The sequence below is a fragment of the Trichomycterus rosablanca genome, chromosome 2 (assembly GCF_030014385.1).
Source record: "Trichomycterus rosablanca isolate fTriRos1 chromosome 2, fTriRos1.hap1, whole genome shotgun sequence".
Lineage (NCBI taxonomy): Eukaryota > Metazoa > Chordata > Actinopteri > Siluriformes > Trichomycteridae > Trichomycterus > Trichomycterus rosablanca.
Window position 1 is genome coordinate 12,754 of NC_085989.1, and position 26,061 is coordinate 38,814.

Below are 26,061 nucleotides of genomic sequence, written 5' to 3' on the forward strand. Positions count from 1 at the left end.
CTGGCCACTATCCTGCAAGAAGAATGGCTTAAAATCCCTCTGACCACTGTGCAGGACTTGTATATGTCATTTCCAAGACCGATTGACGCTGTATTGGCCGCAAAAGGAGGCCCTACACCATACTAATAAATTATTGTGGTCTAAAACCAGGTGTTTCAGTTATTTTGTCCAACCCCTGTAAGTCAACTCGCAGTTCAGGTTTAAGTTTGAAGTTTGTTAAACCCGCTTTCTGGAATATCCCCCTGAGCTAATAATCATGGTATTTCAAAGTAAACTTGTTTCATTGCCCTTTTCTACAGCTGGTGAAAATGTACTTCTACATTAAAAACACTACATGGGAGTACATGAAAACACAAAGCAAAACTATACTAATTACTAACCTAACTGTGCAAATTGCATATTTTTAAAATAACAATAGAAAGACAAATACAAATATAAAACTCTACATCACAAACATTTGGGACAGAATGGAAATGGTACAAACACATGCTTTGTTGGGTCAACTTCATTCAAATCAAGCAAAGGCTATTTCTTCACTATTTTTCAACCTGTAACAGAGTGAATGGCTTCTGACGTTACTGTGGGAATTACAAAGCATTTTCTTTTTATTTTAAGTAGTTTTCACTTTTAGGCTTATTGTGTGCACAGGTTATATCAGCGTTACAACAGATCTAACACGTCGTTGTTTGAGTAGCACAGTGGGCTGAGTGCAGCACATGTAGTTCTCTCAGGTTCTAGGCCCTATGTTAAAATCCAGCTTAGGGTGAAACTAAAGTTACACTTTTTTCGACATTTTCTCACTGCCCCAACTACACCCGCCCACCCCCACATTTTATTATAATGAATACTGTAAGCCTGCAGTGAAATAAACCCAAATACACACCAACACACATAGAAACACAAAGCACTAAATGTATTAGCTGATACACACACACACACACACACACACACACACACACACACACACACACACACACACACACACACGTGGAGTGTTTTAATAATAGCAACACTGTACATTTACATTAGCAGAAGGAGTTTAGGAATCACTCCCCATGGGGATGTGTGATAGTTAAACATTACACAGCTGTAAATGAAGGGTGTGACTGTTTCAGGTGTATGCTATAGGGTGTATGATTACTCCACTATAGGACTATGGGACACTCCAGCCCGTTCGTAGATGTCTGGGAGGAAGGAATCGTACTCCGTGTTCCACACAATGGATCTCACATACGCCTCCTTATCCAGTGGCTCTGGGTACCGAAATGCCATTCCTTTACTGTACAGAAACTCCACCACCTAAACAAACACACACACTTTTTTTTTTTTGGGAACACATACCCTGTTAGCACTGATTGTGCGTGTACAGTTAGGAACACAAGGTGTATTTATCTTTCTTTAGTCAATCAGTAGACACTTTCTGATCACTAGACACTTTATATTTTTGGTTGGAGCGCTAGTTCCACTCACAGCACTGATAACAATGTGTTTAATTACATTTCCACAGCATGTATCTGTATGATGTACAAACTTTCCCAAACTGTTGCAAAAAACTTGGAAGCAATGGGTGTGACCTAAACACCTGAACTCAATAATTAGAAGGGGTGTCAACATAATTTTACTCACATTGTGTGTATGTATAAACACAAATCTTATCCTCACAGCCATCTGTAAAGAAACCTCCCTAATGTTGGAAAGAGGAGGGTAGAGACGACCCTGATTCTGATTCAGTTCCTCATCCGTCAACTGCTCTGCTAAGATCTGATACACATACACATATACAAACAGTGAGACAGAGAGAGAGAGAGAGAGAGAGAGAGAGAGAGAGAGAGAGAGAGAGAAGGTGAGTGACCTTATAACATCCGCATCATATTAAAAACCATCATGATACTGTGAGAAATTTAGCCACATACACTAACAAGTACCTTAGAAAACCATTATCACTTAATACAGTCCACCGTAGCATCAAGAAATACAACCTAAATTATTACACAACAACAAAGCTATACATTTTTCTATTCTGCTGTTTAAAGTAAACATAAAGATCTTAATCTGAGTCTTTATAAGTTTATAGGTGGCTGCTGCTGCTGCTACATGGTTGGATGATTTAATACTTACATTAATAAGCTAATAATCCTAATAACATGGGCAGCATGAGTGTTGCCTAACACATGCATGTGCACGCGCACACACACACACACACACACACACACACACACACACACACACACACACACACACACACAAACAATGTTTACCTTTGCAGCCTCGAGGAACACCGTATCACTGATGTGTCTAACACCACTCAGAATTACTGCCAGAGCCACACCTAACAAACACACATTTCTATTAGTCAAGGTAAAAAACATAATAGACTGTACAGTGAAAGAGTACAAAATAAAAATATATTTACACTAAATAAAGATGATAATCATTATTATTGTTTTTGTGGATGAAGTTTGTCCTCTGGATGTAAATAAATTCAGTAATTACTTGTACAGCTTCTAAACGCTGGCAGGACCCAAGATCAGAGGTACCCCAAATAACACTCAGAGAATTCATGGCCCAAAACCACAACTCATTCATTTTTCCAAATTATTGGAAAAATAGAATAGGAAAACACAAATCCACTCCTGGGAATATGTAAGCATTGTTCCCCTGTCCCAGAATCACCATCCTGCCATCATCCAGAGTCACAGCAGCAAACGGACTCCCACTGGCAAACAAACACCGACCATAACACACACACACACACACACACACACACACACACACACACACACACACACTCAGAAAAGCACATTCATTAGCCATTTGATGAGCTACACCTACTGTTACAATACATTTTATATTTCATGTTTATAATTTTGTGATTCTTTATTTACTATCCTTTATGAACAATCAAATTTACTCTATGATCAGTTAGGCCTGAATTCTCTTACATTTTGACCAACAACAGGCTCCACTTAACCTTGAATTAGAGACAGTCTGCTCCTTGTTATTCTTAGCACATCCAAGACAGTCGTATATATAAAAAATATTCTATCTTAAAACACATTTGTATTATCCTGTTCTGTTCAGTCACTAAACAACTACCATGACACAATCTTAGGTACGTATGTGTGTGTGTGTGTGTGTGTGTGTGTGTGTGTGTGTGTTTTTTTTTTTTTTTTTTTTTTTTTTTACCTGTGTGAGAGTGTATGCATCCTCTGCAGTACACTCAGCTTTAGCAGTCGGATTGCTCAGAGCAAAGATGATTGGTCGCTCATTTAACGAACCCATAGCCCTGATGACATCATGAGTGAATAGTCACCCCGCCCCAGACACACCTGAACACAACAAACACAGGTAAGAACAAGGTCATGAACATATCTATCAAAAAGTACATGCAATCATGAGACAAACTTGCATCCACCCACACACACACACACACACACACACACACACACACACACTCACCGATGATGGCTGTAGGTTTAAGAACATTAACAGCATCCAGGAAACTCTTCACATCACCCGGACTAGGATGCACAAACCCCTCATGATTACTATCTGTGGGCTCAAATCTACCCTGTGCACGCGCGCACGCACACACACACACACACACACACACACACACACACACACACACACTAGTGTAACTGGGGTATCTGCTGGTGACTGTCATATACACAAACATTCAGGTATATTCACAGCATATATACACACAAACACACACACACAAACCGTATCGTACCTGAACAAGCAGACCGTACTTGTCAAACATCCAAATCTTCTTGCGAGCGTCTGCCTGACTCATTCCCTCCTCCATCAGTGCCATGACAATCAGGTTAGCAATGCCTAGAGCTGCCTAACACACACACACACACACAACACTTACACACTACTAACTTTAACTGTGTTGAGGTGACTATCTTACTGGCGCAGACTTAACCTACGTGGCGAATAATAATCGGAGCGGAGTTTTTCAGTCATTTTTCTTTATTATAAACACAGAACTGAACTTGGGCATGACCGCTCTCTTGGGTATGCTCCACTCAACTAACAGGATGCGTCATTACATCACACACTATATCACATCAGTGTGATTGATTGGCTGCTGAACCATATACACATAACATTCCATATCAAAATAAGAGCGTTATATCATATTTAACACCCCCACTCGCTCTTATTCCATTGCATCACATAGAAAACAAAACAACAATTTATTAAACCAGAAAATATAACTCATTACATTCAATTACCAAACATGTGTCTTGTAAAGCTTCTCAATTTCAGCTTAGTAGCTGGCTTGGTCAAAACATCAGCAATCATTTGCTCAGTAGGACAATACTCCAAATTAAACCTTCCATTATTTACATTTTCCCTTATGAAGTGGTACTTAATGTCAATATGTTTACACCTCTGTCTGTTTACAGGGTTTTTGGCCAATGCTATAGCACCTTAGTTGTCTTCGTACACCTTTGTTTGTGCATACTGATAATTGTCAATACCACTAAGCAATTGCTCTAGGTAAATGCCTTCCTGTATGGCTGATGCTAAGGCCATATATTCTGCCTCACATGTTGATAAAGCTACTGTTGGTTGTTTTCTTGTTTTCCAGGATATCAAAGAGCTACCCTCACTTAAACTGGCACAATACCCTGACGTACTTCGTCTGTCGGTCGAATCTGATGCACAATCAGCATCACTGTAGACTCTTAGGCCTAGTTTTTCAGTGTCATTTCTCCTGAAGTACAATCCCTTTTCCATTGTACCTCTGAGGTATCTGAACACGTGTTTAACAGTGTTCCAGTGCTCAACAGTTGGTTCAGCAAAATGCTGGGAGAGTTTACTGACCACAAAACTAATGTCTGGCCTCGTGCATGTGGACAAGTAAATTAAGCTTCCTACAGCCTCCCTGTATTTTCTTGGTTCTTGCATTTCCTTTGCATTTTCTGTGTATTCTAGTTTAGGTTCACATGGTGTTTCTCTAGGCTTGTAGTTCTGCATGTCAAATCTGTCTAAAACCTTGTTCACAAATCTCTCCTGTGACATTATTACTACACCATCTGTTTGTTCAAAATCGATCCCTAGGAAATGTTTCAGTTTTCCCATGTCTTTCATTTTGAACCTCTCAGTGAGCATCCGCTTCACCTTTTTCATCACATTCTCATTGTTGGCAGCAATGATGAGATCATCAACCCAAATTATTAGGATTACTTTCTCATTGTTTCTTTCCCGTGTGTAAACACATGTATCAGCAAAATTTTGGACGAAATCATTTTCAACCAAGCATGTGTGCAGCATCGCATTCCAATTCCTCCCCGATTGTTTTAATCCGTAAATGGATTTTCGAAGCTTGCACACTAGCTTCTCACCCTTGTCTGATTTTTCTTCAAAACCCTCAGGTTGCTCCATATAAATTTCACAATCAATTGGAGCGTGCAAATAAGCTGTCTTAACATCCATCTGGTGTGAGACTAAGTTATCCTGGACTGCTTTTTGCATCACAACCCTCACACTTGTCATGTCGGCTGTGGGTGAGAATGTTTCGTCGTAATCTATACCTGGTTTCTGACTGTAGCCTTTTGCTACGTACCTTGCCTTGTATTTGTCAGACCCATCAATTTCTGTTTTCAGCGCATAAACCCATCTACCCCCCACTGTCTGTTTGCCCGGTGGCAACTGGGTCAGGGTGAAGACTTCGTTCTCCTCGAGAGATTGCATCTCCTCTCTCATGGCAGCTTTCCACTGCCTTGCTTTGATTGACGCAATGGCATTCTGGTAAGTATGAGGCACATCGCACACTGCCCTGTAACAAAAGTCCATGCAAGTGTTTAGATTGTCCCCTGTTTCACCTGTGTCATAGTCCTGCAGGTGAGCTGGTCTCCTTTTGGCTCTTGGTGGGTTCTTTCTGTAAACAGTCTCTGTGACTTCACCTGGCTGGGTACGTTCAGTCTTTTCAGGTGAAGCACCAACACTACCATTTTGAACACTCTGACCTTGTGCATTTTCAGGTTTCTCATCAACCCTCTCATCAGTGTTGTCAACCATGGTATGTATGTTCCCATAACCTGTTTGTGACTGAACTGTTTGTGTACCTTTCTCGTTTGTCGTCTTTGTTGTGAATTTTATCAACCTATGCTTTTGGACCTTCTCTGTGTCTGGGTAGTATACTAAGTATGCCGGGCTGTTTTTGTCGTAGCCTATGAAAACCCCTTGATCACATCGCGATTCCATTTTGCCTTTCTCTTGCTTGTAAGCAAAACACGCGGAGCCGAATTTCTGCAATCTGGACAGATTGGGTACATTTATTGTGAACAGCTCGTATGCTGTTTTCTTTGTGCGCCTATTGTAGCACCTATTCCTCACATATGCTGAGGTCTGAACAGCGTAGTTCCACATGTTATCAGGTAACCCGCTTTCAATCAGTAGGCATCTGCTCATTTCATAGAGTGTTCTCCAACCTCTTTCTGCAGTACCGTTTTGGTGGGGTGAGTAAGGCGCAGACGTCTCGTGTCTAATCCTGTTTCTGGTTAACAGTGTCCGGAAGTCGTGACCTGTAAATTCAATGCCGTTATCTGAACGGATACACTTGACTTGCCCGTAGGGGATTACGTCTGCCAAGAATTTCTCTGTGGCCTTGACTGTGTCACTTTTGGATCTGAGAAAGTACACAAACATAGTGCCTGAATAATCATCTGTAAAAGACTGCACATATCGGTGCCCTTCCATGCTCGGAGTACGCATGGGGCCTGCTAAATCAGTGTGTACTAGCTCTAGGGGCCTTTTTGCTTTCCTATCTGGTTCCCTATTTCGTGTCTGTGTGAATTTCCCTTGTGTGCACACCTCACATGACATATTCAACCCAGATGAACCTCCCTTAATCTCCATGCCCTTCACCACACCTTGTAAATTTTTCACATCCTCAAAATTACAATGACCTAATATCTGATGCCAGGTCTGGACATCATGACACACTTTCAATTGGTCAACATCATTCTTAACAGTAGGTAAATAATACAAGTTACCACTCTCATGTATGTCAAACCTGCGACCGTCATTGGTGAGTATGCGATTGTCCCCTTTCTCGAAGATCACCGTCGCACCTCCGTTGGTTGCTCTCGACACCGAGAAGATGTCGTGTGGGTATGTAGGCATGTAGAGCGCATCCCGGAGCTGCGCTCTGCGTTGCTGTCCCCTGCTGTCCAGCAGGTGGATCACCGCGGTTCCTCTCTGTTGCGCCATCCCGCTGCACTTGCTTCCATCTGCTAACTCCACTAAGTGGGTGCTTGGCTGGAACGAGTGGTCGAAGCTCTCGAACTTGCTGATGTCGTTGACGATGTGAGAAGTCGCTCCCGCGTCCACCATGATCCCCTTCTTCTTCATGTGGCCCGGTGGTCTCTCTCTCTGGACGTAGTTGGCCATGAAGATGGAATCGTTGGCTCCATCTTGCTCCTCCGCGAATTTCCTGGCGTCATCTTGCCCATGCTTCTTCTTGCAGAGGGACTCTGCATGCGTGGCGTTCTTGCAATGGCTGCACCAGACTCGTCTGTAGCATTTTCGCGCTCTGTGTCCCTTTGTTCCACACTTATAGCACGTAATGTCTGCATCGTCGTCTTTTCTTCTATTTTCTGGTTTGCTTTGCCCTGTCTTGCATACGTTTTCATCACATTGTCTGTACTTTGTTCTGTCATTTTCTCCGATTCTTCATAAACTCTCTCCTTCTCTTGAAGTCGGCGAACGTGACATTATCCTCATTCTGTGTCACATGCACCGCTAGCGGCTTGAACGAATCTGGTAGCCCGCCTAGCACCATGGCCACGATCAGTCCATCACTGAAGGTTTCCCCCGCTTCTCTTAACGCTGTGATAATGTTCTCTGCCCTTATCAGATAACCAGTAACAGTCTCTTTTTCTTCCATGCGCAACTTTGTCAGCGATGTGTACATGTTAATGATTCTCGGTTTACTTTTACCAGCGTAATGTTCTCGCAGTATCTTCAGTGCATTTCTGCAATCTTCAGCAGCCTCATGTCGGATTAGCGAAAGGCTTTTGTCATCGATTAGCCTTACCAGTTCGGCGTAGCAGTCGGCATTCTTTCGTCGGTCATCGTCGTTTGGCTGATCTGGTTCTTCTAATATTGTCCCCTTTAGCTTCAGGATGTGTAGGCAGCTCAAAAACCTTGTTTCCCACAGGTCGTATTTCTCCTCAGATCCGTCGAACAACAGCTGTGGTGCTGGAGCTCCAGTGGCTCGGCTAGCCATCTTCACCACGAGCCCGCTAATTTTCTCCTCAGCTCCAAACTTTACTTTTCCACGTAATACGTCGCGCTTAACTAACTACTCACGCTCGTTAATCTTCGTCTCTGGGCCCATAACCTGTTGAGGTGACTATCTTACTGGCGCAGACTTAACCTACGTGGCGAATAATAATCGAAGCGGATTCTTTATTATAAACACAGAACTGAACTTGGGCATGACCGCTCTCTTGGGTATGCTCCACTCAACTAACAGGATGCGTCATTACATCACACACTATATCACATCAGTGTGATTGATTGGCTGCTGAACCATATACACATAACATTCCATATCAAAATAAGAGCGTTATATCATATTTAACAAACTGTCATAAAATATCAGTTATATATTTATATGTTTGTGTACATATCTGAAAATTTTTAATATTTTATTTTAAGAACCAAGATTATTAAGAGTGTTTCAAGGACATATTTTGACGTGACACCTCACTTAAAGAAAGTGCACATGAAGTGATGCCGCAAGGCACGTGTAAAGTTTATTTTATTCAAGGATTAAGTTCATTCCCTTTTTGGTTGTGTGTAACCAGCGAGGTATGTTTATTTGTACTTTATTATAAGTTGTTAGAAGATTATTGTATATAATAACTTTCCGTTTGTACTGTATATTTGTTTATGAATGCAGTTCGACGGTGGTGAAGTTTTATGTGACCAAGCTGATGTTTAAGTTACTACTGAAGTTACTGAAGTGAATAAAACCACCCGTTTCTGAGAACAGAAAGCTTCGCGTTTCCTTGAGGGAGTGGGTTTGGGTTAGTCGAACTCGAACTCGAACTACTCGTGCTGTTTCAGAGACGAACTCTGTGTGCTCGAATCTGCTCTTCACGCTGCTAACGGGTTCCATCTGATGGCTCATCACAGCGGACAGATAAGCTCTCATTAACCCTTTTATAAGAAGATGTTCTAAGCATTAAGAACTCACATATTCAGTCGGTTTTTCATGAAGACGTCCATAAGTCAGACACGAAAGTTTGTGTTTTGAAACGTGACAAAGTATGAAAAGTGACTTATGTGTAGTTTATTTACAAGATAAAAAGGGACATTGAAGCAATTTTGGGACTTATCTGGTTTATATTAAGGCAATTTAATCGCAAAGGAAGGGTAATTGATTCATAAAAGGAAATTTTTTGTGCCAATTAAGTTAAGGTGAAGACATTTTAGAATTCACGAGTGTTACATAATTAATCATTTATTATTCTGATTGTCACAAGTTACAAGTTTTCTAAGAATATTTCCTTTCACAAGTACTATTGAAGGACATTTGCTTACTGTAGTATTTACTGAAATATTTAATGGTTGATATTTTGTGTATTTACCAAGTATTTCGTTAAGTTGCAGGTAACTATAATTATTGTATTTTATTATCTGAAACAAGTTAAAGGGGTACAAGTAATTGTTATTTAAAATGTCTCATACTCCTGAAGATACAGTAAATGCTGCTGTAGAAGAAACTGCAGAACAAGCAGAAGAACCTTGTGTAGAACAAACTGTGTTGCGTACAGGCTCTCGACAAAGTGAAAGAGCCCGCACATTAACAGAAAAAGGAAAGGAATTCCAAAAAGAAAAGCTAACCCTAGAATCTTTTTAAATTTACAAGAAGTGTAAATGCAAATTGTTTAAACAAATTTAGAAAGCAAATTACTTATTATACTTGTAACTTACGTTCAGCTTGCAAATTTTTGTTTGCCTTTCTACCTAGGGTTAGGGTTAGGGTTCCTTAAAGAGGTAAAATCCCCCTACAGCTCTGCTGTACTCTACAGCGCTATTTTCATCTGCAGCTTCATTGAATATACATTAGCAAAGCTTTATTTAATTTTTATATGAGATTTGGGCTAATTGCTTTGGGGGGCTGGATAAAATATTGCCACAGAGTACATTGGCTGTCACCCCACCTCATTCTTTCCTCTAAACACAACAAATTATTTCTGTTGGATTCTGCCAGAATAAGATGTTTATTCATTCCACTGCTTCTGTATTTAGGGGTTGCCACAGCAAATCGATCCTTTTACACCAGATGCCCTTCCTGTCACAATCCTCTTGTTTTTATCCGGTCTTGGGACCGGCACTAAGAGGGCACTCCCAATGACAAGACTGTTTTGGCAATTCCCTCCCCTCAGACTAGTCAATCATTGCAGACACCAAAGTGGACAACAGCTGATGTGCGGTTGTAATTTGAAAGGTAATTTATAACTCAGTAGTGAATTCTGTTACAGAGGACAGTTGATTTTTATGTCTGTTCTGTGAGCATGTGTAGCTTTAAAACTGTTGTTGCTCTTAAACAGATCCACTTCACAACAACAGATGAGCTGAGCAGATCAAACAAAAATTTTTTAAATTGAACTGTAAAGTGGCTGTAAAATTTCTATTTATAAAATCATTTTTGTTAAAGATACAACCTACAGAGAGGCAAAAGCTACAGTCAGAGTTCCTTTCAGAATTGCCCAGTTATAAATTAGCCCCACAAAATGATGTCATAAGTTTCTCTTTTTAAAATTCATAAACTTGGTTTTATTTTACTTCATTTTTAATGCACCTATACTGTGATTTATTCCACATTTAGGGGTTAACACACATGGCTCAAAGGGATGAACTAAAAAAAAATTACAAAAATATGGAAAGTTTCAGACATGAAACTATTGAGCATGAAGAAGCCCGGTGAAATTTTATACTACCATCATACACTGACTAATTACTGAACATCACTGCAGTAAAAGCTAATGAAACGACATTTCCATAATTTCCTACAGCAACTATTACATTTTAAATAATGTATTTATTTTTTATTTTTATTATTGTTGTTTTATAAATATTATTATTATTATTAATAGGGTTATAGTTAGAGCAGGATAGCATAGCTTAGCTCTAAACTCTCCTTGTAGTAGCCTGCTCATATAACCTTTGTTATCCTTGTTTCTCGTCTATGCCTGCTTTGTCCTTGCCCCGTTTTGTATATTTGTATTACAAGTTGTATATACAGTGGTACATTGTAACTCGACGTCCCCTAAACTTGAAATCTTTAAAACTCGACAGCTTTCATCGAGAAATTTGTACCTTTGAACTCAACTTTTACCCTAAATTTGAAGTGTGTGCGACTGTCGCTTTGTTTACATTTATGTTGTCCCTTTTACTAATAAATGAGCATTAAAAAAAATCCAGAAAAAGTTGAATATTTGATAATGCTTTGCTATCATTACAAAATGAAAGCAAACGGTGGCAGCACCGCACACGGCAGATCAAATACATAGCAGCATTAAATCATAGCCGCTGCTTCTTCAAATTAAAACCAAATCTACATCTGTGTGTTGTTCCATTAGGGATATAATCTACTTGTTTTTCTCCTTGGTGGCCATCTTGTATATTTCCAGAATATTTCCAGAATATATTTACAGCGGTACCTTAAAACTCAGTCAGTTGGTTCTGGGAGTGGCGTTGAGTTTCAAGGTATTTTTTCCCATAAGGATGTTTGGGAAACCTGTTAATGCGTCCATGGTTCCGTGGAGCTGCAGATATTTTAGCATTATGTGAAATAATGAGATTATTTTTGACACACATACACTAAAAATAACACAAATATAATATGAATACACTGAAATAAAGAGCTGATTCTCACAATTTCTCAGATGCTCAAGCTGTAACACAAGTTTAAAAGTGAAACAGGGAGGAAAATCCAGATAAACACAGATACATGTGGAGCTGTAACACTGGATCTGACACTTATTCCACACTAATGCAGATTCAGCTCAGATTCACACTTTGATGATGTATTTAAAAAAAAAAAAATGAAAATGTTGAGTTTAAGGGAAACATTAAATTTAAGGGTACACATTTTTTGATGAAGACCGTTAAGTTTTAAAGATTTAGAGTTTAGGGGACGTTGAGTTACCACTGTATTTATATTTAACTGTGTTTATCCACCTGACTAACGAAAAACCGTCTGATAATTTATTCTCTCTGCTTTCGCAGTTATATACACCTACAACCAATAAAGAGAGAGTTTTTCATTACCAGCTCATCTAAATGACGCACATTGGAGAAATGCAAAAAAATCGCATATCTTCCTTTGGATTAGAGGAGCAACTAAAATTCCGCACAAAATCTGAATTCAGAAGCTCTGATTGGTTTATACAGCTGTTTGTTAAGGCTTGAACCACGACTAAATCTCAATCACATGCGCACTGATTCATGGAGTCATTTACGCACAACAACATAGTAATAATAACGAATGAATCTTTACCTTAGTTAAGAGCACAGCTCCCTGATTCAATTCCAATGAATAAATCATTTGAAAAGAGTCGTTTCTGACTGTGTTCACTCAGTGATTCTGTTTGCTTTTGTGCAGACTGCAGAGTCTGACAGAGCTTTAGAGCCAAAAAAGGCACAAATGTATTAAATAATAACACTATACAGTGCAAATAATTTATCTTACATATTTTTTATGCAACATAATTTGTCTTTGTTTTTTTGGAGACCGTATGGGGATTGTAAACAACATTTGTCACAAGAATAAATAGAATATAATATTATAACATTATTATTTATATATACTGTATAATAGAATATTCATAACAGGATTTCCCAAACATCCTTATAGGAAAAAATACCTTGAAACTCGACGTCTATTAAACTCAAAAACTCCCAGAACCAACTGACGTTGAGTTTCAAGGTACTGCTGTAGTTTACTGCACAGAACAGAACAAAGGATGCAGCAAGATGCTTATCCACAGACGTGGTGTCCTGTTAAAAAATCTCTGACAGGTAGATAAACGTAACAGAGGATCAGTCATTGTAAGGAATGATGGTTTGTGGATCAACACGATATGGACCAAAAGATACTGGAAGTGTGCTTTCATTATATTGTGTTTAATACTCTTTATTAGTGTATTTAAACCCCACCAGTAATACCACCACTGGTAAACTGGTCTGTGGTCTCAGCACTCATAGGTTCAAAAGACCAAACAAATTCAGATGGAAGGTATTAGACCTGTTCAAAAGGTTGTTTAAAAAAGATGCAAATCACTCAAACAAATGAGTTTTTTTCTTAACAAATCTTTTTCAGCATCAAGTTACAATTTACATGTTTGCTCTTACCTTTCACTTTAGAGAACCTAAACCTAAAACCCTGGTAACGCCCACATTAGCTCTATTACATTTCTGTTACTCCAACAGCTTCATGACCATGTACAGCCTTATTACATCCAGCAGATTTAATATAGATATGCAGTAAAATAGTGGTAGGCTGCCTGGGAGGTGCAGCAGAAAAGTATGTTAGCCCACAAGCACCCCAAAGGTTCAAAGGTTCTCAGCAGTGCTATCGGCCAGTCGGGTGTCTGGGGATTGATTATGTCTGGAAGGGATTGGCCAGATGGCTATTTGGAGGTGCACTTGTCAGAACGCTCTGATAAAAACAAGGAGAATTGTGCCAGGTAGCTTCAGTAGATTCTGTTTGAAATAATAAACAGAGACATAGAAAATGTACCATGCCCAGCACATCTAGCTGATTTGGTTTGGTAATAATGCTGATGGAAATGAAAATGTAAATCAGTTTTGTCCAATCAGCGCCATGTGTTGGTGTGTTCTGCTGAACTAGTCAGAAATCAAAATCATCCCCAAGGAACAGAAACATCTTTCTGCTGTGTCCATCATATTACAGGTAACTGTCAGTTCAAGTTTGGATTAGCAGCATTTACTACTACTACTACTATTTTATACAAATTAACATTAAAATATTATTAATTAAACAAACAGCATTAAATAATACCGGCATTTGAAAAATTACTTCTACTAAATATTCCCGTTAAAAGTTTTTTGTGATGGTTGGTATTTGTTTGTAGATCTTCGACATAAGCAGATTTAGGTTTAGAATTATTGTGGTGAAGATAAAGAAAGACGTGTTTTCATTGGGAATAAATGGATTTAGTGTAGGGAGAGTTTCTGCTTAGTGATTTCTTTATTACTACATTTTTTCCTTACAGACTTCATCTGTATATCTTCATCACAAACATCTTCATCGATACCTTTATTACTAACAGTCGTATCAGGAACTACTTTTTTCAGTAAGACCAAAGTAATGGGGAAGAGACTCTTCATCCTCCTGCTTCTTACAGGTCAGGGATTTTTAAAAAATATGAAAATGATGAATAAAAAAAACTGTAAGTATATTTACATTTGTAACATAACAGTGTAGGAGCTAAATAATGAAAATTAGATCATTTAATGGGAATATGGGAGTAATGGTAAGATTAGGACGACTGAGTGACACTGATGTAAAGATTTTACACTGAGAATAAATTGTGTGTGAGTGTGATTTAAATATTTAAATATGTGAGAGTGAAATGTGACATTAGTAAATGACAGTGTAATCTAAAGATGAAAATAAATGAGCATAATATAAAAATGTTAATGTGTGTAATGTAAAGATTTATGTGACTGCATGATAGAAAATATAAGGCAGACATGGCAATGAATAAATGAGATTAATGTTTTAGATAATTGCTAAAGGAACGAGTGATGTAAAGTTTTAGATAATTGAATGTGATAGGATACAGTGCTGTGAAAAAGTATTTGCCCTCTTTTCAATTTCTTATATTTATTCTAATTTGCACATTTAAATATTTTAGATCTTAATCATTTTAAAATAAAATAAAAAGTCAAGACAAAATGTAGATAATGTTTATTACAGATAAGGATTTATTTTATTATTTTATAACCGATATCACCCATGTGAAAAGTATTCACCCCCTTAAATCTAAGTCCTTGTGCCACCCTTGGCAGTAACGACTGCAATCAAACATTTGTGATGAGTTTTTTTATGTCACTGTGAAGGAATTTTGTTTAACTCTTCTCTGCAGAATTGTTTTAATTCTGCTACCTTGGAGGGTTTTTTCTCAGCATGAACTGCCTATTTAATGTCTTACCACTGGGATTTAAATCAGGGTTAAATAACTTTGACTCGGAAAATACATGGAAATAAGTTTTAGATGACTAAGTAAAAGTGTCAGGAAGTGATATGAATAATAATATAAATAAAGATATAAATAAATCATTCACTAGCGCTAGCAAACTATACATTTAAAAAAGCAAATGGAAATTTGTAACCCTACTGTATTGTAGCAATAACAATAATACTACAGTGTTCCAACAGTGTGCTACAACCATAACCCTAGTGTTCCAATCAGTATAATCTTCTACTTTATAGACATATTGCCATTCTAGAACCTTTATTTGTTTTAATCATTTACACAACATTTACAACATACTACCGCTTAATATTTTAGCTTAGAAAAAGATTTTTGCCACAGACCTACACATTTTAAAAATCTTTTCCACAGGACTTCTCCCACTCAGCTTCTCCATTGTCCGTAAGTACTATCTGATCCAGCAGTTAAGAACATGGAGTGCTGCCCTGACTTACTGCCACGCCAACCGTGCCGAACTAGCTACCATGGAAAGTAACAACGATCTGGTGAAGATTCAAAATTTGATAAAGGAACTACAGTTTACCAATTACTTGTGGATTGGACTCTATCTTGACATCAATAGCTGGCGCTGGTCTTACAGAAATGAATCACTAGGTTTGACGAAGTGGGTGTCTGGAGAACCAAACAATGGGGGTGGGCATGAAGAGTGTGCAACAATAAGTAGTAGTGGTTGGGGTGATACTGCCTGTACAAACATATTTGCTTTCATTTGCTTTGATGGTAAGTCACAGTTTATTTATATTTATAATTTATCAGAGGTCTGAAAAAGTGAGGAACACAACACATGAAGTCTTTAAGGGTTAAAACACATTCAAACAGGATGTAACTCTGCAAATACAAAATCAAAGAATTAATAACACATCTGTTCGGTCAAATTCAGAACAAGACAAACACTGAATATTTGTGACTTAACAAACAAGGTGAGCACAAACACTAGGAAACTTAAAACTCAGATCTTTTGGCACTGTTGTACTGAAAGTGTCACAATGTATGTTTATGTCCGTAATAAAAAGAGCAAAATATTACTAGCTGAGGGGATCAGTGGGTGTGGTGGCACTGCACCAGTTAAATGAAAATAGGCCTCAGAGTTAAAGGGAAAGTAATGTATGTGTCTGTCAATATTACTAACCCTAGATAAACAGGTTAATTTTCTTCTCAAGCTGACAAAACTTTCAACTTGAATGTTTGGTTTGTATTGAATCATGTAACTTTTTAACATTCCTACAGACAGGAACTCTGGCATCAGCCAGTACCTTGTGTACTCTACACCAAAACTGACATGGCTTGATGCTCAGAAATACTGCAGAACGTACCACTCCGACTTGGCTGGTACCAGAGACAACACAGAATACTCAACTGTAATAGGAATGATTTCTGAAACCACTTGGATTGGTCTGTTCAGAGATTCTTGGAAGTGGATGGACCAGTCTCAGTACTTCAGTTTTAGATGGTCACGTGGAGGACCTGAAGGAGGAAATGAAAACTGTGGTTATTTGGATCTGAGTCATAACATTGAGGATGCAGCTTGCTCGTACCCGATGGCTTTTGTCTGTCACAGAGGTGAGTTACAGTTGTATTTACACTTAGAAATACACTTAACATTCAGTTAAGTTCAATTTAGTGTTTGTAAATTTCTGTATGTAGAAATCACCGGCCAGCATCAGATCATTAGGATTAAGGTGAACTCGGACCAGGATGTCAATGATCCTTCACTAAAGACAGCCATTTTGGAGATCGTAGGTCTAAACCTTTAAATTACTTTTAAAACCTTTAAATTGTTTTGTTTCTTATTGTGCCACAACAAAGACTAAACGTATGTATCTGATGTATCGGGTGTGAAAACGTATGTGATCCATTGTTGTGATTTCTAAATACGGAAACATCAGAAAGAGAAAAATTAAATAATATAAAACCTGTGCTTAATTTGCATCTGACTTTTGCGAATAATCTGCTAATACTCTGTACTAAAATCACACCTGAACCACCCACTTGCTGTTCTGTAAAACTACTGATACAACTGGAAAACTATGAAAGTGAAATTTTTTTTTTACCATGCTATGATTAGAGTTACTAGATGTGAGCTACAGAAGCTATACAAAACTAAGAACATTTAAACCAATATTAAGTCCATGTTATTTTTCAGAATAATTGTACTACTGTGTATTACTACTGATATTTTTATAATAAAAAAAACCTATATAAATAAGAGATAAAAATACACAATATGGCCTATATGTGAACACCTGATCAAAGTGTTTAATGCAAAATACAATCAATCTGCTCCTGAAAACCCTTAGCACATCTAAACCTGACTCTTCATCAAACTCTGATACACAGGCTGTCCCTGTAATTATCATTTACTTCTTTATTTATTAATTCAAGTCACCTTTTGTTTTTTAGATCCAGCAAAAACTGATGGCTCATGGTATGGTGCAAAACATCAAGCTAAAATGGAGACAGCAACCGTCTGGACTGGTGTTTTACAAGCTGAAGAAAAAATGACTTACTATAGTAAATTAGGGACCAAAGAAAGAAACGAGTGGTTTTAGTGCATTAAATGGCTTTATTACAGTAAATGTTTTTAAATTAGTAGATGGTTTATTAGTATAGTCTGAAAATCTTACATTTGAATGTACAATTTTTTCATTACATTTCATTAAAATATACATGTGGTGCTGTAAAAAAGTTTTTGCATTTGTCACATTTTACTTAAAGCTAAACATGACTTTAAACAAAACCTTTGCAGGAATGTGAAAAAGAAGACGTGTGTTCAAAAAGAAATCCAGGAGGAAAGCTTTTAAAATAGATCAGTCTTAACTGGTTATAAGGTCATTTTTAAATCCATTTTTTAAATCTCTAGCATTTTATCTTGTTGAGCACTTAAGCAAACAGATATCTAGACAGATAACATTGATGTACTGATCAGTAAACACTTAATAAAGGATTCTAAAGCACCAGTCTTGTCTTCAGACTTCTACTGCAGAATTTCTTTGTATGCTTTAATTAAACTTTTATGTTTATGGTACTTAATCTTATCCACAGAAATCCAGATCAGCTGTTGGTCTTGGTGTTTAAACTACTACTAGTTTTTTTGAGGATAACATTAAGTTCCAATGATTTAGTTTTTTTTTATATTTAGGTTCTTGTGAACTATCAACATTGTCAATGATTCTCGTCTTCATTCCTTCATTCATTAAAAATGTCTGTAATTGATTCTGTCTATGAAATCATTCTTTCTGTCAGAAAACCTGAAGAAAAAACTGTTTAGATCGGCTAACGTTGAAATATAACACCAACATTAAATTTGTCTCCCAAGGCCGTTGTGATTTAGTATTCAAAGTGTTTAAACTTATAATATAAAGATTTAAAATGGAACTCTATACCTGGATTGTTTTTGGCTCAATCACAAGTGAATATTAAGCCTAAATGATTTAATGAACTGTTTCAAATGGTTTTCCTGTTTTAGTTTAGAGAAACTACTTTAGCATGAGGTGAAGCTCCACACCTGCAAGAAGAAAATGAACCCAAGTGCAGGTTGCTTGACCAAGGTAGAACAATACGATGGCTAGAAGCCACTAACAAAAAATAACAGAAACAAAGTTTTTTTTTTTTTTATCCGCAGCCCACAGCAAATAAAGTGGATAGAACAAGGATAGCACAGAAATAAGAAGTTTTTAACATGACAGGCCGCTCTGTCTGTCTGCAGAAACCAAGGTCTCAGAAAAAAAGAAAACCCTAAAACAAGTCGGGGACAGCTGGCACACTCACACCATCGACTGGTTGTTCAGCATGGTTTAGTAATGTGGGGCCCAACAAAAAAAATGTGGTCACATTGCCTCTGGGGCAGCTCACTCATCCAGGAGGAGGGTTTCAACCACGCCAGCATCATTTTACAGAGGAACCGATTTCAGTTAGTGTTTACACTGACAAAAGTTCGTCTTTGCTGTTTTATAAAAGGCAGCCGTGCAGCACATGTAAGTGAATGTGGGTTTGATTAGTAACTGTCAGTCTTTGTTCCCTCTGGAGGATTGGTTGTGCATTAAATTGAACAATATTGAATGTAATGACAATAACATTGACGTTTCTTTAAGGTTGCTGTGTATAGTGGTGTAGAACCCATGTGAATAAAATAAATGACATTAATTTATACTTTTATTTATATTTATTTATTTACTCATATAATAATAATAATACAAATTCAGCTCAATAATAATTATTATTATTATTATAACAACAACAAAATGACCACAAACTGCTGGTATACAATCTGGATGAATGCTACAACAGTATTTCAGTCATCTTGCATCATTAAAGACAGATTTGCAACTAATCAGAACAAATAAAACTTTTCCAGTCATTTACAGTCCGGTGATGAAGAGTTTAGCTCACTGTAGTTTTTGTAACTCTTTTTCTAATAAATAACATCCATCATTTTAACCCTCGAAATCCATTTAGATACTTGTTACATGTTTTGTACTGAACGACATTCATCCAGACACCATCCACTGATGCTTAAATATAAAGATGGCTCCTGTGAGAGTGTGTGTGTGTCGGTGTGTGTGTGTCGGTGTGTTGTTGTAAGTGCTTGTTATTCTCCAACATCCCATTTAGTTTTGGGATCTTGCCACCACTCAGCAAGGAACGACTCTTCATAATCACCCACTCCATCAAACTCTTCATCAGGAGAAGGAGAGGAGGAAGAGGAGTATTGCTCTGGACTCACAATGTCCTACACACAAACACACACACACAAGATTGCTGTTATATTTAATTCCTGCAGTTTCACCTTAAGAGTATTAAAATTAGAAACTTTGTTTCAGACACTGATCCACTTAATCAATCCCAAACTTAATAAAAAACTGTAACCCTATATTACCTATTTTTTTTTATTCCATATTATGTCTTTAATTGGATTACACCTGTTAATGAAGTTACACAAAAAACTTCTACTGCTGAGTGTCAATGGGGACAAAAGAAAAAACTTTTAACATTCAAATACACACACACACACATTACCTCGTCATCAGTCAGTAGATAATTTTGAGCAAACTCCATCATTTCGCTCTGTTTAACTGTCTGATTATAATAACGAAGAGCTTCCTGTCAACACAAAACACAGTCAGGTAATATATTATTATACTACCATTATAATACACAACATGATTATGATACACAGTACAACTTATTATCAGACCTGCTGCCCAAACTTTATGACCCTCCACAATCTCATAATGACCAGTCGCTTGACCTGCTGACCACCAGAGCGTCTGTCTTTTTTTTTTTTTTTTTTTCCTTTTTCTCCTCCTTTAGCGCATCCAACTGTTCAATTAGCATCGTGCTTCCTCTCTGTCTATGCCGAACCCTGCCCTGACAGAGGAGATCGTAGCTAACCCATATCCCCTCCGAAACATGAGCAGCAGCCGGATGCATTTTTGCCACCCACACATTGATGAGTTTGGCGCCACCTAGCGTTGTATGCGGAGACACACCCTAAGGGCACTCTTCCTCATCTCAGAGGTCGTAATTGAATTCTGACAGAGAGAGACCCACATCCGGTTCTTTGTCCCACCCCCCAACTGAACAACCGGCCAATCGTTGCTCATACAGCCGCCCAGCCTCGAACCGGGGAGGCAGAGCTGGATTCGAAACGATGTACTCAGAATCCAGCTCTGGTTGCAGCGTGTCCTTTTACCGCTGCGCCACCTGAGCGGTCCAGAGCATCTGTCTTGCCTGACTTTCTATTTAGCTCTGACTCAAACTGACCTGCCAAAAAACCTTATTGAGCCTCCAGTCTCTTCATTTGGTTTATTAGCCAGGCACTTTAACCCCAGAACTTCTGACTAACCTGAACACTCTTTACACGCTCTGACTGACCTACCACCTAGATTCACTGACCTTTCAAATTCTCCAAATAAAATGCACCCCAGCCTACCAAACCATGCAGACCTTCTGACCAGCCTGCCGCCAATAGCTCTGCTTCAATATTTTGCCATCATTGAGCCTATCTTTACCCCAGAGGCCGTGCTTGACTACTCAGTCTTTAGAGCTTCCATCTGATCTTGTTAACCTTAATCTTGTCTCTGTATGTGTCCACCTGAGGTTTAACTTCAGCACAGAATCTGATTATGATTTTTGATTAACCTAAATTGATCACACTGAATTGTTTTGCATATATAATATACAGTATAATGTGTGTGTGTGTGTGTGTGTGTGTGTGTACTAACAGGACAGGGTATAAACTGCTCTTCCTTCAGGCCCCACTGCTCTCGATGAAGTCTGTAATATTCCACGTTCTGCTTCATCACTTTATCATCCGGATCAAACAGCAGGTAACTCAGCGCACAGGGTACCGCCTTAGTCACATAATTCACTGTAACACACACACACACACACACAGCACTGACTAGTAAAATTAAACCTACTGGAACAAACACTGGACAACAGGTTAGATAAACTAGCACAGCTACGTTAAACAGACACACACATACACACAACCATCACCAGAACTCAGACTCAGGAACTGAACGGCGGTGTATGTAATGATCGTTGCCTGTTGTGTTCCAGTACGTGCAAATGTGCCGAGTTAGCGTTAACCCTAGCACTGTGTTCAGTAACAAGCTTGAGGGAAGTGTCCACAAGTTTTTGGATATGTAATGTGTGTGTGTGTGTGTGTGTGCGTGTGTGTTACTTACATTTATAATAAGCAAACTGCATGTAGTGATAAACAGTGGCAACAAATTTCTTCACAAAAAATCCACCAACATTAGGAGTTAAATCCTGTTCACACCTCAGCCTGCACCTCAACACCTCCATAAAGTAACCTGCAGAGGGAGAGAGACAGAGAATTAGTGGGTAACAGAGTAATATTTATTTACCATTTATTTATTCAGTATTCAGTGATTATTAATCGATTATTTAAATCTGTTTCATTTTGATCCACAAATCTGAATCAGCTGAACTGCAGTTTTAATAAACTTCAGTGTTTTTTACTGCTGATTATTTAATCCAAACTATTTAAATGATTTTATTTGTGACTATAAAACTTCCTGATCAAGTATGAAGAATTATATACATTAATATATAAAACTAAATAATAAACAGTGGAGGCTGCATTAGATTATTTGCTTTTTACTGGTTACAAGTGCCAATTTAGCTTAACAATAGTTAACCGCGTTCAGGCTGGCAGGTGAAGCAAACTCTACTTTACTCTGATTATGTACTGCACTACTAACTAAACTACTATAATACATTACTACTATCTATTCTACAAGTATTCCAGACAAATACAATCAATATTACTATAGTACACAAGTACAACACAACTACAAACTACTGACTCCATTTCCAGAAAAGTTGAGATGTTTTTGGAGTCTGTTACAGCATCAAATTCTAAACGTGTTTCTGTTTACAAACTACAGTGAAGTTGATCAGTGAAACATTATCATTTTTTTCTTTTTACGTTTATCAGTTAAATAAAGTTTAAAGAGAAAGAAACACATCACACATTCTTCTTTTTACTGCGTCTTACTAAACGTCCCAACTTTTCTGAAAATAATGGGTTATATATTACCTCTTTACGTCGACTCTATAAACTAACTTGGATTGCTTTTCTTTCCTCTCTCTCTCTTGGCATCACCGTCAGGGCATTTGGTTTATGAGTGTTCTCTACACGCCAGCTAGTTCGGTTGGTAAAACGCTTGGCTTCAGTGCTGCACCACGACTGACTGAGAGTTACTTTGTGCTGCTTGTGTCTTTATTTATTTGGCCACTTTTATTTTTTTTTCACTCTTAGTTATTATTTCACTCTTAATTATTATTAATATTATTATTGAGGGTACTGGGGGTCTACCGCCTCAGTAACACTTCAATCCTGACATTTAAAAACTACAACACCAAGCAACAAGGTGGGTAGCACTGTCACCTCACAGCGAGAAGGTCCTGTGTTCTTTCTGTGTGGAGTTTGCATGTTCTCCCTGTGTTTGTTTGTGTGTGTGTGTGTGTGTGTGTGTGTGTTACAAACCTGAGAGTGTTTGGTAAAAGTCTTTGGTCTCTTCTATTTGGTGGGATCCCTCACATGCTGAAACACACTCATCATACACACTGTAGTAGTGAACACACACTTCCTCCATCATCCTCACCGAATTACTGTAATCACCCTCGTTATACACCATCACCGCCTGTAGGAACAATGTCTGTAACACACACGTTTTTATAAAATAAGTATTGGGACACCTACACATTACACCTACGGGACCCTCGTTTAACCCCCCCACCCCAAACATTTTAGAATGTTAAGATACGGTACATTCTCACTTAATTTAACAGTTCTAAACATTTGAGAACAGAAAGTTAATTCATGAAGTTGAACTAAATCACATTTGCAATACTGAACATAGAAGAACAAAAATTCTCTTTTTCGAATTATATGGGCACGTGACACCCCTGCATCTGCCCAATTTTGCTTTGACCCCCTGAAGGTCTCGACACAGGAGCGGTATCGCTGTGTGTGATTCTGCTGAAGCAGCTAAAATACTGAGTGTGTGGATGTAAGTTTAGTCCAGACAGAATTTTCTTACCATAGTCAATGTAAAGCAGTTAAAATAAAATTCATTTAAAGAAATAAAAGGGAAATAATGAATAAATAAACACATTTTACCTCGTGTGGTTTTTCCTCCTGATCGATGAGATATTCCTCCACATCAAAGAGACTTTTATAAAAGTTCATGTTTTTGGAGATGAGCGGATCGTCCGGGTTCCGCTGGAGAAATGTGTGTGCTGCTGATACGGCTTTCTCCACATTATTCATCTATACATTATACACACACACACACACACACACACACACACACACACACACACACACAGAGTTCATTTTTGTTTTTACATTTACATTTGCTAACAAACTTAAAGTTTAAAACAATATATTTATATATATTTCTCAGCATTACATTTATTATTAATAACTTTATTTCTTTAATTAATCCGATTCTGTTTATTATTTATAATAATGTTTTATCATTTATCTTCATTAGCCACTTCATCCTGGTCAGGGTCACAGAAACCCACTCAGGGTTTAAATGAACCCTGGACAGGACACCAAACCATTACTGAGTAACACACGCTCACCTAGTCACTCACTCACACCTAGGGCAGTTTAGAGCAGCTAATCCACCTTCTGCATGGTTGCAGATTTTGGTTATGGGAATAAACACAGGAACCTCACACAGGGTGAAAAGAAACCAGGACTTAACCCGGCAGCACATTGCTGTTCAGCATCCACTTTATCAGCTGCACCACCCTGCTGCAGGAGGTGGGATGGCTTCTATTAACATACATTACACCATTACAAGAGTGTAATGGATTGTTGTCCCTCCTCACGTTGTACAGTCGGTGTCTACTGACCAGGATAAAGTGGTTGGTTAAAAATGAATAAATGACTTTTTTTAAGACTGTTTCCTCAAATGCACAAAAAGATCCAACAAAATGCACCAAACCCACTGTGACCCTGATCAGGATGCCGTGGTTACTGAGGAAAAGTGAATGACTAAATAAGTGAATGAATGACTTATAATCCAGTGACTGGAACACTGTGAGATCAGATCTCGATTCTTCTGTTGATTAGAAACTGATTTTGTTTATGATTCAGAAGAATGGAGATTTAACAGTTTAAATGTTATTATTGTTTTAATGTTTTATGTTTATAGTATTTAAAAGTATTAATTGTATTTAATATAAATGTGTAAATGTAGAATGAATGAAATAAAAAAGTGAAGATCTGAGTGAAGTTCAGTTCTGGGTTTATAAATGAATTCATGTTTAAACGGGAAGTTCCACACTGAGGTGTGATTTCCTGTCCAGGGAGGGAGGTGGAGGTGGAGGTGTGTGTGTGTGTGTGTGTGGGGGGTTTTTTTTTTGGGGGGGGGGTTACATGTGGACGTGGCACTACAATACACACACCGGGACAGACCCGCATTGTGTGTGTGTGTGTGTGTGTGTGTGTGTGTTACCTGGTAATAGCTGTACTGCAGGTACCGGTACGGTGTTCTGGAGCTGAACGCGTGCAGAGTTTCCGGTTTGGGATACTTCAGCGCGAGCACCGGCGCTTCCGCTTTGCATTGTTTGATGCAGGCTGCGCGCGTGAGGATGTGTTTGATGAGCCGCAGGCTCGTGTCCGCGCTCGTGTCCGTGGGCTCCGTGTCCCCACGCGCGCATGTGCTGGTGCAGCGGGCCTCGTTCTCTCGCAGTGTCCGGTACGCGCGCAGGCTCAGCTCCAGGAGGCGCGCGCTCTCATCCCAGTTCCGCGCGCCGTAGTGCTCCAGCGCGAGCGCGTACAGAGTGTCCAGCGGGGTGAGGAGAGGGTCCTTCCCTAAACCTGCCTCCGATCCCTCGGTACCGAACACCGGGGGCACGAGCAGCACCGCGCACAACAGCACCGCGCGCGCACACGCGCTCACCGAACCTACAGCCATCCTGACACACCACACTCAACTACAGAGACTGACGCCAACACACCGACCGGCATGACCACATCCACAGATTTAACCACAGAGCAGCGTGTTCATCTGCACGTAGCCGCCTTTACTGTGTGTGTGTGTGTGTGTGTGTGCAGGGAGTGGAAAACTCTACAGAGGAATTCCACAAGTTTTAGGGTGCAGGAGGATTTGAGCTCTCCGGGTCCTAAAGCCCGTTTCATGTTCTGTATGCAGGGAAATTTGAGACATAATCCCAGCAAACTGCTGAAACTTTATCATATTGCATAATGTTTATATAATTTATATTT

At 38.7% G+C, this 26,061-nt stretch overlaps 2 protein-coding genes and 1 long non-coding RNA gene across 3 annotated transcripts; all 3 read right to left on the reverse strand.

Annotated features, from left to right (window-relative positions):
- Nucleotides 1-472: 472 nt before the first annotated feature.
- Nucleotides 473-2,384, reverse strand: LOC134303475 (NAD-dependent malic enzyme, mitochondrial-like). The gene is made up of 3 exons (XM_062988907.1): nucleotides 2,259-2,384; nucleotides 1,627-1,761; nucleotides 473-1,299 (listed from the first exon to the last, which is right to left on the reverse strand). Exons 1-3 carry the CDS (start codon nucleotides 2,367-2,369, stop codon nucleotides 1,138-1,140), a joined length of 408 nt encoding a protein of 135 aa, XP_062844977.1. The 5' UTR covers nucleotides 2,370-2,384; the 3' UTR covers nucleotides 473-1,137.
- Nucleotides 2,385-2,893: 509 nt separating this feature from the next.
- Nucleotides 2,894-3,895, reverse strand: LOC134327370 (uncharacterized). The gene is made up of 3 exons (XR_010014706.1): nucleotides 3,737-3,895; nucleotides 3,460-3,571; nucleotides 2,894-3,329 (listed from the first exon to the last, which is right to left on the reverse strand). It is a non-coding gene; the product is annotated as an uncharacterized LOC134327370 (long non-coding RNA).
- Nucleotides 3,896-19,483: 15,588 nt separating this feature from the next.
- Nucleotides 19,484-25,750, reverse strand: p3h4 (prolyl 3-hydroxylase family member 4 (inactive)). The gene is made up of 7 exons (XM_062985128.1): nucleotides 25,289-25,750; nucleotides 23,938-24,087; nucleotides 23,302-23,473; nucleotides 21,974-22,102; nucleotides 21,506-21,651; nucleotides 20,298-20,381; nucleotides 19,484-20,010 (listed from the first exon to the last, which is right to left on the reverse strand). The coding sequence occupies exons 1-7, from the start codon at nucleotides 25,748-25,750 to the stop codon at nucleotides 19,870-19,872; spliced, it is 1,284 nt and encodes a 427-aa protein (XP_062841198.1). The 3' UTR covers nucleotides 19,484-19,869.
- Between the last annotated feature and the right edge of the window lie 311 nt (nucleotides 25,751-26,061).